This window comes from Artibeus jamaicensis, unplaced genomic scaffold, assembly GCF_021234435.1.
Source record: "Artibeus jamaicensis isolate MK-2021 breed Jamaican fruit bat unplaced genomic scaffold, CSHL_Jam_final contig_558, whole genome shotgun sequence".
In the NCBI taxonomy this organism is placed as follows: domain Eukaryota; kingdom Metazoa; phylum Chordata; class Mammalia; order Chiroptera; family Phyllostomidae; genus Artibeus; species Artibeus jamaicensis.
Window position 1 is genome coordinate 4,119,119 of NW_026521886.1, and position 13,687 is coordinate 4,132,805.

Sequence of the window (13,687 nt, forward strand, 5' to 3'; positions counted from 1 at the left end):
GAATGAGGTAAACACCTGATGTGGACACTGGCCCGCAGTGTCCAAGTCATTATGCATAAAATGAGACATTCACATAGACTACCGAGTCCAGGAGAGGAAAAGGGACAGCACGGCTTCTTTCTTTCTCCAGGGGAGCCAATGGCATTTAATGGCATTAAAATGGCATGGGAAATGGCATTTTTTACTCTTGTACCAGCTTTGAAGGACTGGCTTTCATACCTGTTATTTGACCATGCATATATTATATGGGGTTCTCTTTAGTATCTGACATCTATAGTTATTTTACTAAAAATCAACTTGTAGTTTGACTATACTTGCATGTTCAAGTGAAGACTAGTACATAGCTTCAGAATTCTATCTCATGTATTCATTATGTGTAGGTCGCTTTATATAAAGTGAACTGCACATTACTTACTGATTTCCAGTGGGTTATCTTCTTGTACCTGTATAAACAGAAAGCAATTATCACAAAGATCCAATAGTGGTGTTCTGAGTAATTAGGTTAAGGATCCTGTTTTGATACAGAGGGAATAGTTTTGGAAACCTGTACTAATTATGATAGGAATATGATCTCTATAACTTTTTTAGTGTTGCACCTAGAATGTGTTATTTAATCTTTCTGTGTCTCAGTTTCATCATTTATAAAGAGGTGAGAGTATTAGTAGTATCTAATTCATAGGGTGAGTGGGCAGCTCATGTGAAGCATTTAGAGTTAGGTCTGTACTATGTCTCAGTAAATAACTTCTAATTACAAGGGTGGTTAAAAATGCCATTTAAGTTATAGATCTATAAGAGTCATCAAATGTTTATTGTGTAAAACGTGCCAAATGATATTTAAACTAAAAGGACTAGATTTTCAGTTGTTCCGGATTAATCTTTTTTTTTTGGAAGCATATATCTCTGAGTGATCATATTTTCAAGAATGTAAAACAAGTTCATTTTCTTTGTTTTCTGTAGACAGCTCTAGCTCTGGCTATTGCTCAGGAGCTGGGTAGTAAGGTGCCTTTCTGTCCCATGGTGGGGAGTGAAGTTTACTCGACGGAGATCAAGAAGACCGAAGTGCTGATGGAGAACTTCCGCAGGGCCATTGGTGAGTATCGTGTTTGTGGGAGGAAGGCTTCTCATTTGAATGGTATACTGAAGCCTCATGGTTGTGAAAATGGCTTGATGATTTGTATTTGTTGCACTGCTCTTTTTCTTTTGGCACCGTTAGCGTTAACTTTGCAAACAGAACAAAAACCCAGCTTTGCTAATTCAGGTGCTTTAACAATCACCAAATGTAGGCTCCAGCTATGGGACTGGTGTTCTTAACCTAACAAATTACAAGTGTCTATAAAGTGATTTTTAAAAAACAAGTCAGATTGTCCTGACAGCCTTTTTATGCTTTTAGACATGACTGTCCATTGAAAAGGTTTTGGTCTTAAGCCAAAAGCATTATGTGTCATGCTGCCAGAGTGCCTCTGGTTCTGAATGTTGAGCCAGAAGAACTATGGCTTGTCAGAGAGTGGGGATACTCTTTGGTCACAGGCAGAGCTTTGAGGCTAGTGGTGCCAGCCTCATATACCTTGGAACTACCACATTGAGTGTTTATTATGTGCTAGGCCCTTGCATTAATTATAGCCTTTCCATCCACTAAGGGGATGCTCTCAAGTCTCATTTAACATCTTATAAAACAGACTCAAAAAGTTTAATAATTTGCCTGCAGTGACCCATCCAGTAAGTAATAGTGTAATTTTACCTAATTTTCAGATTTTAGAGCCCATGCATTGAAGGTCTGCTGTGAAGAGAAAATGGTCTCTCTCTTGAGCATTTCCCTCCTGTGAGCAAGGACTTGTGGGGCAGACTTCTGGCTTCATTTCTGCTGGCCTAGCTTTGGAAAAAATCTCAGCTTTCCTCACATCTAGGTGTAGAAATAATTTATTCCTCTTTAGCTGTTAAGAAATGTTTGTGTCTCTGCACATGTGCTAGTTTATCTCTAGAATATAGTTGCTGAGTCAGGGGTTATGAACTCTTGTCAGTACCTGAACCATTTACTAGTCCCTTTGATTGTCAAAGATAGATATTCTGAAGAAGGAATTTTACTAAAAAACTTCAAGGAAATTATTAAAGTTTAACAAATAATAGATTTGTTTAGCACAGATCCTTGTCTCAGGACAGCTAAAGTCTAGTTGAGAGGTTAGATACTATAGGGCCTTAGGCTATGGTTAGAGCTTTGCCTTTTTCATTGAGTGAAAAGGAGTGGTAATTGGAGAATAGTTTTGGTTTTATAAGAATCTCTCTGGTGAGGGTATGGAGAGTGGACAGTAAGGAGGGCGAGGGTACAAGTAGGGAGATTATGAGGAGTGTCTGAGTAAGAGAAAGCGATAGCTTTGCCCAGGGTGGTGTGGTAGAGTTGATAAATGGTTGGATTCTGGATATAGTTGGATGACAGAGCTGACGGAATTTTCTAAAGGATTAGATATGGGGGTTGAAAGAAAGAGAAGAAACAAATATATTAGCCTACTCTCCCAGGTTTTGTCATTTTGGGGAGATGGGAAGGTATAGGAAGGAGCAGATTGGATATTCATTAAAAGTGTACAGTGGATATAGGGGGCAGTTTTTATCTTCGTTGCCCTAGTTGCTGGCACATAATAGGTGCTCAGTGAAGTTTTTCTGAATGAGAGAAGGGGGTGGACTTTAAGGCATGGACTTCAAAGCAAAGAAGAAACAGAAGCCTTTAGGTATAGTAAGATAGCCCTTGGTCTTTTTCTGGCAGTGGACATATTTTGTTTGATTTACACAGTGTTTTTTAAAATAAAATTTGAATTATATAGTTGCCAGTGATTAGAGTTTAGGAGATGTCATATAAAAGCCATTCCTTCTGGACCAGCCAAGATGGAAGCATAGGTAGATACTCTTTTCTTCCTGACATAACCAAAAGAAGGATAACAACCAATTTAAAAACAAAAACAACCAGAACTGTCAGAAAATCAAACTATGTAAGTCCAACAACCAAGGAGTTAAAGAAGAAACATTTATCTAGACTGGTAGGAAGGGCAGAATGGGAACCCAGACAGAGAGGATGTGTGACGAGGCAGCCGCTGGGGACTGGGCATTGTCACATTTGTGTGCAGATAAGCTCGGAGAAACAACTGGGGAGTGAAACAAACCATGCAACCCAGGGTTCTAGTGTGGGGAACTAAAGCTCAAAACTTCTGGCTGTAAAACTCTGTGGGGGTTGCAGAGGTGGGAGAAACTCCCAGTCCCACGGAGAGTCCATTGGAGAGGCCCATGGGATCCTAGAATGTATACAAATGCATTCACCTGGGAATCAGCACCTGCAAGGGCTCAATCCACTTGTAGGAAGTAAGGGAAGTGACAGAAAGTGGGTCCAGAGCTGAACAAGAGGAATTGTTCTCTCTCAGACCCCTCCCCAACATGTGCCATGATGCAGCGAAGTGGGTTGCCTGGCCCTGGTGAATATCTAAGGCTCCGCCTCTTACAGTGTAACAGGTATGCTGGGACAAAGAAATACAGTTGAAGTGAAAGAACAGATCAAAATTCTAGAAAAATAACTAAGTGACAAGGAGATAGACAACCTATCAGGTACACAGTTCAAAACATTGGTAATCGGGATGCTCACAGAAATGGTTGGGTATGGTTGAAAAATAAAGGAAGAAATGAAGGCTATACAAAGAAAAATAAAGGAAAATACACAGGTAATCAACAGTGAAGGGAAGGAAACCAGGACTCAAATCAATGATTTGGAACAAAAGGAAGAAATAAACATCCAGCTGGAACAGAATGAAGAAAAAAGAATTCCAAAAAATGAGGAGAGACTAAGGAACCTCTGAGACAACTTTAAGTGTTCCAGCATCAGAATCATAGGGATGCCAGAAGGTGAAGAAGAAGGGCAAGAAATACTTGAACAAATAATGAAGGAAAACTTCCCCAATCTGATGAAGGAACTAGACATGCCAAGCTCAAGATGCTGGGAGGGTCCCAAAGTAGTTGGATCCAAGAAGAAACACAGCAAGACACATCATAATTAAGTTCCCTAAGATTAAAGATAAGAAGAGAATCCTAGAAGCAACAAGAGAAAAGGAGAGAGTGACCTACAAAGGAGTTCCCATAAGACTGTCAGCTGATTTCTCAAAAGACCTCTTACAGGCAAGAAGGGACTGGAAAGAAGTTTTGGAAATCATGAAAGGCAAGGACCTATATCCAAGATTACTCTATCCAGGAAAGCTGTCATTTAGAATAGAAGGACAGATAAAGTGCTTCCCAGATAAGGCCAAGTTAAAGGAGTTCATCATCACTAAGCCCTTACCATACGAAATGTTAAAGGGACTTATCTAAGAAAAAGATGATCAAAACTATGAGCAGTAAAATGACAACAAACTCACAACTATCAGTAACTGAACCTAAAAAACAAAAACTAAGCAAACAACTAGAACAGGGACAGAATCAGAGAAATGAGTTTCATATGGGGGGATTATCAGTGGGGAGGGGGAGGATGGGGGGAAAAAGTACAGGGAATAAGCATAATTAGTAGGCCCAACATAGATGGGGAGGTGAGTTAAGAAAAGTATATATATGAGCCCTGGCTGGTGTGGCTGAGTGGATTGAGCACTGGCCTGTGAACCAAAGGGTTGCTGGTTTGATTCCCAAGTTAGGGCACATGCCTAGATTGTAGGCTGAGAGGCACCTCATTGATATTTCTCTCTCACATTGATGTTTTTCTGTCTCTCTTTCTCCGTTCTGTCTAAAAGTAAATCTTAAAGAAAAAAGGAAAGTATAGGAAATGGAGAAGCCAAAGAAATTATATGTGCAACCCACGGCCATGAACTAAGGGGGGGAATGCTGGAGGGAGGGGTGTGCAGGATGGAGGGGAGAAAAAATGGGAGAATTGTAGTAGCGTAATCAATAAAATATACTTAAAAAGGGGAAAAGCCATTCTTTCTGTCTTCTTGAAAGAAGCTTCCATTTCCACACATACCAGTTGCTGCTGTCTGTCTACACTAAATGAGTGCTATCCTTTTTCAGAGCAGGCTTGTACTTTTGCTTGCCCTAATCTGTGAGACTTGCTCTGCTTTTTGATATTCCTTGCTAGGATCTGGTAAGCACTGGGGTTTGGGACTCTTGCTTTAGACCAGAGACACTGAACTGTGTCTGTAGGCAGTTTTGTGTTACTTAGAATAATGACTTTTTAAACTGCAAATCATTTCATGCTGGAAAAATTTTTTTTACCATGAAACATTGGAGTTTTGGTGCTTATTTTAAACTGAAATATAATATACATATAGAAAAGTATGTAAGACATACCTGCAATTTAACAATTAATTATGAAGTAAATGCTTATGGAATCAGCACTCATCTCATGACATAGAGCACAGCCAGCACTGCAGATGTCACTCATATCCTCTGGTCATAGCCCCTCACAACTCCCATGTGTACCTGCAGAGTGCCACAGTTGTATGGCAGTGGCTTCTGTGGTCATCATAACCCTGTATATCCTTGTGTGTATCCCTAGGCAGTGTGGTTGAATTTTACCCCTTTAAACTTTAAATGGAACCTACTCTAGGTGTGTCTTACTTTGTTAGCAACATTTGGATTTGTAAGGTTCAGCTTGTGTTATTGCGTGAAGTATTTTCTTTGGATTTTACATCATTATCTAGAAACACAGTGGAAATGGCTCACAGGAAATCCTCTTCAGGGTTTTACATCTTCTGAGAACTTTTAAAGAATTCAGTGAACATGTGCCATATATTTAATATAATTCATTAATTAATGAGGTACTTTGTAATATGTTACAACTGGTTCAAATATGTGTACTTCTAAAATGCATTTTTAGCCCTGGCCAGGTAGTTTAGTTTCTTGGAATGTCATCCTGATACACCTAGGTTGCAGGTTTGATCCCTAGTCAGGGCACATACAGGAATCAACCAATGAATGCATGGATGGGTAGAACAACAGATTGATGTTTCTCTTTCTGTCTGTTTCTCTCTAAGACCAGTAAATAAAAAATTAAAATCTTTTTTAAAGATTTATTTTTTAGAGAGGGGGAGGGAGGAAGAGAAAGAGGGAGAGAAACATCAATGTGTGGTTTCCTCTCTTGTGCCACCTACTGGGGACCTCGCTTAAAACAAGGCATGTGCCCTAGGCTGGCAATCAAACTGGCAACCCTTTGATTTTCAGGCCTGCACTCAATTCACTGAGCAACACCAGCTAGGAAGAAAAAATTAAAATCTTTTCTTAAGTATATTTTACTCATTATGCTATTACAGTTGTCCCATTTTTTTCCTCTCCTTTATCCCCCTCTGCCCTGCACCACCCCTCCCTTCAGCATTCCCCTGCCTTTTGGTTCATGTCCAAGGGTTGTACATATAAGTTCCTTGGTTTCTCCATTTCCTACTATTCTTCACACCCCCACCCCCACCATCTATTTTGTGTCTACCAATTACCCTTCTTATTCCCTGTACCTCTTCCCCCATTCTCCCCCTCCCCACTGATAATCCCCCCATATGAAACTCATTTCTCTGATTCTGTCCCTGTTCTAGTTGTTTGCTTAGTTTTTGTTTTTTAGGTTCAGTTACTGATAGTTGTGAGTTTGTTGTCATTTTACTGCTCATAGTTTTGATCATCTTTTTCTTAGATAAGTCCCTTTAACATTTCATATGGTAAGGGCTTAGTGATGATGAACTCCTTTAACTTGGCCTTATCTGGGAAGCACTTTATCTGTCCTTCTATTCTAAATGACAGCTTTCCTGGATAGAGTAATCTTGGATATAGGTCCTTGCCTTTCATGACTTCCAAAACTTCTTTCCAGTCCCTTCTTGCCTGTAAGAGGTCTTTTGAGAAATCAGCTGACAGTCTTATGGGAACTCCTTTGTAGGTCACTCTCTCCTTTTCTCTTGTTGCTTCTAGGATTCTCTTCTTATCTTTAATCTTAGGGAACTTAATTATGATGTGTCTTGCTGTGTTTCTTCTTGGATCCAACTACTTTGGGACCTTCCCAGCATCTTGAGCTTGGCATGTCTAGTTCCTTCATCAGATTGGGGGAGTTTTCCTTCATTATCTTTAAAGTATTTTTAATTTTAATTTTATTTTTTTATATTTATTTTACTTTTTTAAATCTGCTCATGGTTTATTGTCCATTTGCTGTCATTAGCATGCAAGTTCCTTAAAAGTAGGGTGCCCTCATCTTTTATTATATTTTATTGATTATGCCATTACAGTTGTTCTATTCCCCCCTTCATTCCCCTGCACCCTGCACACCCCTTCCCCCACCATTTTCCCCCTTTAGTTTATGACCACGTGTCTCAAGTTCTTTAGATTCTATATTTCCCCTACTATTCTTACCCTCCCTCCTATCTACTTTCTACCTACCATCTATGCTACTTATTTTCTGTACCTTCTCCTCTCACTCCCCTGTTGCTAACTCTCAATGTGATCTTGATTTCTATGGTTCTGCTCCTGATCTAGCTGTCCTCTTAGTTTTCTTTTGTTTTAGGTGTGGTTATTAATAACTGCGAGTTTGTGGTCCTTTCACTGTTCATATTTTTATCTTTTTTTTCTTAGATAAGTCTATTTAACATTTAATATAATAAGGACTTGGTGGTGATGAACTCCTTGAATTTGATCTTATCTGAGAAGCCCTTTATCTGTCCTTCCATTCTAAATGAAAGCTTTGCTGGATAGAGCAATCTTGGTTGTATGTCTTCGGATTTCATGACTTGGAATACTTCTTTCCAGCCCCTTCTTGCCTGTAAGGTCTCTTTTGAGAGATCCCCTGACAGTCTGATGAGAACTCCTTTGTAGTTGACTGTCCCCTTATCTCTTGCTGCTTCTAGGGTTCTCTCCTTCATTTTAATCTTGGCTAATGTAATGATGATGTGCCTTGATGTGTTTCTTCTTGGGTCCAACTTCTTTGGGACTCTCTGAGCTTCCTGGATTTACTGGAAATCTATTTCCTTTGCCAGATTGGAGAAGTTCTCCTTCATTATTTGTTCATATGTTTTCCACATGCTCTTCCTCTTCCCCTTCTGGTACCCCTATAATTCAGATGTTGGAGCGTTTAAAGATTTCCTGAAGGTTCCCAAGCCTCTTGTCATATTTGTGAATTCTTGTTTCTTCATAGTTTTCTGTTTGGTCATTGTTTTCTTTCTTCTGGTCCACTCACTTGATTTGAATCCCAGTTTTTTTTTCCATCCCTATTGGTTTCCTGTGCATTTGCATTCATTTCAATTAGTTTAGCTTTCATATGTTCCTCTAATTTGTGACTAAAATCAACCAGTTCTGTGAGCATCCTGATCACCAGTGTTTTGAACTGTGCATCTGAAAGTTTGGCTATTTCTTCGTTGCTTAGAGTTATGGGTATTTCTTAAAAGGCATTCTTATTTATTTTAAAAAAATTTTTGACATTGATAAAATCTGACAAAACTGACCTTTACATGAGTGCATGTGTTAAGGTTGCTTAAAGGTACCTTAAATATTTTAACATTTGAAAAAAGAGAGGTAAATTTTCTAGGCATAAATTTTGTAATTTGCTATTTGTTTCTTTTTTGCTAGAGGGAGTAGTGCAGTTCTTTTGATCATAGCCATGCAAAGAGAAATTTCTTGACCCTGCTATAGAATAAAAAGGGAGGTCACTGACAATCTTAAAAAGGAACTGTACAAATCTTTCTCTGCCTTTGAATTCCTTTGAAGTTGGTGGGGGAGGGTAGAAATGGGTAAGCTGACCAGAAATAAAAAGCAAGGAGTCAGAAATAGGAAGGAGTCTGTGCTGTTTCCTTGATATGATGAAAGTCCCTGTCAGGGATTTAGAAACCTGAGCCAGCAGATGAAACCTGTGTCATTTGCATTGTCCTTGCCAGAAATAGAGCCAGGTCAGCCTCTTTCCTGGCTAACAGCCTATTTCATTCATTGTCTGTCAACTACATCCTCTACTTGCGTGTCACTACAAAACAACTTCTAAACAAAAATGGACTAGTGAGAGATAGGAATGCCTTTTTCTACCCAGTTGAGGAATTCATGTCATAGCTGTCTAACAGCAAATACAGGGAAACATTCCATTTGAAGAAATGTATCTCTGGGATATAAAAGTTTTGATTTAATAATCAGTTTATTTGAAAAGTACAGAATTTTCTAAGTTTGTCAAAAATCTGATACATCTGTTTTGAAAATTTTTGCCTTGATTTTCAGGAACTAAGGATTTGTAGGGCAAAAATGAAATGTAACCTCTGTTTTGGGGTCATTCCAAAACTTCCATTTGTAAACTATCAGATTGAGTGAAGGTAGAACAAAACTTTCCTTAACTTTAATATCTGAGATAGTCTTTGTCCAAATTGGGTTTCTGGGGAAAGAAATGAACCGACTCAATGATAATGACTACATTTAAAAGTGGAAAGTGATCGACACTATTGGCAGTGTTTCTTATTGCCATTGGGGTATTTCCAGTATCAGAACAGAGGTGGCTTGATCATGAGGACACCAAAATCATCTCTGGGCTTCCTGCTGTCAGTAGTTTATGTCTTCACATTGTGAGATGAACGGAGTTCATTATTCTTTAGATGAGTGGTTCTCAGCTGTGTCTATACATTGTGATTATCTGGGGAGCTTTAGACTAATAATGATGGCAGGCTCCCAATCCCTGAGATTCATAGGTAAGTGGGCAAGACATGAGGAATTGTAGAAGCATCAGGTGATTCTAAAAGGTAAGGACCATGACCCTGGCCTGGTGGCTTAGTTTGTTGGAGCATTGTCTCATACACTAGAAGGCTGCAGGTTCGATTTTCCAGCCTGGGTTGTGGTTTGAACCCTGGTCAGAGTGTGTGTGGGATGCAATCGATGGATGTTTCTCTCTTAAAAAAAAAAAAAAAAAGCCTCCTCAAAGAGTTCTTTCTTTCTTTCTTTCTTCCTTTTTTCCTTTCCTTTCCTTTCCTATCTATCTATTTCATTTTAAAAAGGGCTGTGGCCTGTGTGTCTCAGTTGGTTGGCTCATCCTCCCGCAAGCTGAAAGGTCGGAGGTTTAATTCCTGGTTAGGGTGCCTGCCTAGGACATGGGTTGGTCCCCAGTTGGGCGCATGGGTGAGGTAACCGATTGATGTTTCTTTGATGTTTCTCTCCCCCTCTCTCTTTTTCTCTTCCTCTCTTCCTCTCTCTCTGAAATAAGTGAGCGTGTCCTTGAGTGAGGGGGGATAAAAAAGTAAGAATGGTGACTTTATACTTTAGCTAAGGTTTAGAGCAGTGTTCACTAAAGCCATTAGTGTTCTTTTTAGGTCCCACTAGTATTTATTTAAATATCTCTTTTTAAGGTGACTTGGTGATTTTGTGCATATATACAGAAAAGTACATGGATTATAAATATGTAGCTCAGTGGACCATCATAAATTCAAAACCCATGAAACCAGCACCCAGTCTAGAAAACATATTATCAGTAACCTAAAGTATTTTGTGTTTAGCCACTCTCCATCCTTCATTCCTTTGCCAAATTAATGACTGTCTTTATTCTAACTTTATAGTGTAGTTGTACCTGTTTTTGAACCTCAAATAAGTGTAATTTTATGTATATATTCTGCAGTGTTTGGCTTCTATCCCACAAATTTGTGAGATTCATTCATATTGTTGAATCTGTCATAATCATTTTTCATTGCACTGCTATTCTTTTGTATGAATAAACCACAATTCAGTTGCCCCTTTTGCTGTTGACAGTGGAGTTTTCTTGGTGTTTGGCAATTAAGAACAGTACTTATATAAAGCTATTACTGGCTGTGTCCCTTGGTTTACACTTAGGAGTTGAGCTGGAGAATCCATAGGATATTCATGTATACCATATTCTTAAAGTATTTATACCAGTTTATATTCCCACCAGCAGTGTAACCTTCCTGTTCTGCATCCTCACAAATCCTTGGTATTATCAATCTTTAATTTTAGTGATTCTGGAAGTTGTAGAGTAGTATTTCATTGTTATTACTTTTTCCTTTAAAAAAAGAAAAACTTTTGGAAATTTTACAAAGTGCAAACAGTAGTCAAGTGGTATGATGGTCCTCTCCTAATGTCCTATTACCAGACTTCAACTCATAGTTAATCTTGATTCACTTGTAGCCCCTATTATTCCCTCCCAGATTATTTTGAAGTTAATTGTAGATCTTTTTAAATTCATAAGTATTTTAGTATGTATCTCTGAAAAATAAGGACTTAAAAAAAAAAACCATAAGCCCCGGCTGGTGTAGCTCAGTGGATTGAGCGTGGGCCTATGAACCAAAGGATCACAATTCGATTCCTAATCAGGGCACGTGCCTGGGTTGCAGGCCAGTTCCCAGCAGGGGACACATGAGAGGCAACCAAACATTGATATTTCTCTCCTCGCTCCTTCCCTTTCCCTCTAAAGATAAATAAATAAAATCGTTTAAAAAAATCATAATGCCGTTATCATAACTAAACAAAATGAACAATTCCTTAATACCATCAAATATCTAATGTTCAGATTTCTATATGTCTCTCAAGTGTCATAACATGTTTTTTAAATAGTATTATTGTTTGAATCAGGATATAAATTGGTCTCAATGATAGATTGGTTTATATGTTTCTTTTTTTTTTGTCATTTCAATAACAATGGTTTATTATTTTGCTTCTGTATTTCGGGGAGGACGGAGCATAGCTGGAGAATACTTCCAATCTCTCATGCAGTCGCTGTCAGACAGGGCTGGGGCAAGGGTCATCTCTAAGGCTTCTTTACTCATGGGTCTGGTTGCTGGGTTGGGAGGACTCGGCTGGGACTCTTCAGACCTTTCTCTGCATGGGCTCTCCACAAGGGCTCTCAACATGGTTACTTGGAGACGCCTGATTTCTTACATAGCACCTGACAAGTGCCTCAGGAGAACCTACAGAACCTGCACAGCCTTTCTAAACCTAGTCCTGGAAGCCATTTAGCCTTCCATCACAAAGATCTGACCAGGTTCAGGGGGAAGAGATGTAATTCATCTCTTGAAGGAAGGGGTATCAAAGAATTTGTGGCATATTTTAAAACCACCATTTTGTCTTGATCCAGCAAACCTGGAACATGTGGCACTTTAGAACATATCTGTTTAAGACAAAAAGACAGAAGTACTAAGAGCAGCAAGCTGGGAAATCCAGCACATGGGGGACTGAGTGGATCTAGGAAGGAGGGTCGACGTGGCACCTTGAAGGACCAAGCCAGTCTGCACAGTGGCCTGGGAATCAGCAGCAGGGTGGACTAGGCGGAGGCCTGAAGCAAAGAGCTAGCTTCTGTGTAGCAATTCCATGTGGGAAAGACTAGGAGCAGCAGTAGTGGATAACCTGGCTCCAGGGCTCTTCCAGTTTAGAGGTCTGTGTGAGGTCTCCTCATTAATACAACCATCTTCCATGATGATCCATGTACAGGGAAGGAAACACTAGGGACTTCTAGAGGGATATCTGACTGATTCTCCTTATAGTTGCCCACATTCTTTCTTTCAAGAACTTATTCATTACCAGGCAGTTTTTCTGAAACCCGTGAGAGTCCGGCCCGTCCCCGGCGCAGAATCACATTTTTAAATTCCCAACTAGGCTGGACCCTTCGCAGCGACCTCTACAAAGGGCCACGGGGGCTCAGTTCTCCAACGCTGTCCACACCCACATAAGCTTGTCTCTGGGCAGGTCACTTTGGTTCACCTGGGTTCTTCTCCAACGGGAGGTACTCTACTATCACCCGGGGAGCTTTTAAAAAGTACCGATGCCCACTGCCTCCTGGGACTCCCTTAATCGGCCTCCGGATGGGCGCAATAGTCCTCCATGAGTATTTAGTTAGTGCTACCCCCTCTAGCTGCAGGAATGGCACTATATGTTTCTTAATATTGGGTTGGCCAAAAAGTCCATTTAGTTTTTCTAGAAAGTAAAAGATACAGTTTTCATTGTCACCAATAACTGTATTGATTTGGATATTTTGATGTCAGCTAACTCTTGCTGTTGGCTTCTAGTGGGTAGAGGCCAGAGCTGCTGCTGAACATCTTCTAATGCATGAGACAGCCCCACAGCAAAGAACTACTTGGCCAAAATGTCAGTAGTACCAAGAAACTTTGCAAACCACTTTTGACAATGTTCAATCAGTCATAGCACCTTCTGCGCAGATTGTTTCTTTGTGTTTGCATTTTTACTTTCTTGAAATAATAAAGCATAATATGCTGAAAATGTTGTCTTTTTCCATCTTCAATATTAAAATGGCTGCACAAAAATTTACCAATTTTGATAGGTTTTTTTAAGTGCGTGCTGATATGACAGCTGTCACAACACAATCTAACAAAATTGCTTTGAATGAAGTTAAAGACAGCTAAGCACTACTAGAGCCATTGTACAGAAAAAAACTAAAACTTTTTGGCCAGCCCAGTATCTTTTTCATCTATGGGTTTTACTTACATTTCTATTTTTTCCTTTGGGCAAAATATAAATTAGATGGAGACTAGCATTATACCCAAGGGCAGGCAGAAAGGGAAGGATGAGGTCAATGGCACATGTTAACTATGAGGGAGAAAGGACAGAGCAAGTATTGTAGAAAATTTGGCTGTCAGTAAGTTTTGATCCTGTGCTATGTATGGTAGTAAGAAACTGGTCCCAGAACCTGAAAACTTGGACTCCAGTCCTAGGTCTACCATAAGGAGGCAAATTCTGTTGGCTTCACCTCTTGGAGCTGACATTCCATCAATAAAAT

General features: G+C 39.6%; 1 protein-coding gene across 3 annotated transcripts in view; it reads left to right on the top strand.

Moving 5' to 3' along the window:
- The window catches only part of RUVBL1 (RuvB like AAA ATPase 1), a 94,214-nt gene that overhangs the window by 45,160 nt on the left and 35,367 nt on the right, over window positions 1–13,687 (top strand). For all 3 annotated transcript variants that reach the window (XM_037139651.2, XM_053670302.1, XM_037139650.2), the window contains one exon: window positions 958–1,090. In XM_037139651.2, coding sequence (XP_036995546.1) covers window positions 958–1,090 — 133 coding nt within the window. The remainder of the gene's footprint in view (window positions 1–957; window positions 1,091–13,687) is intronic.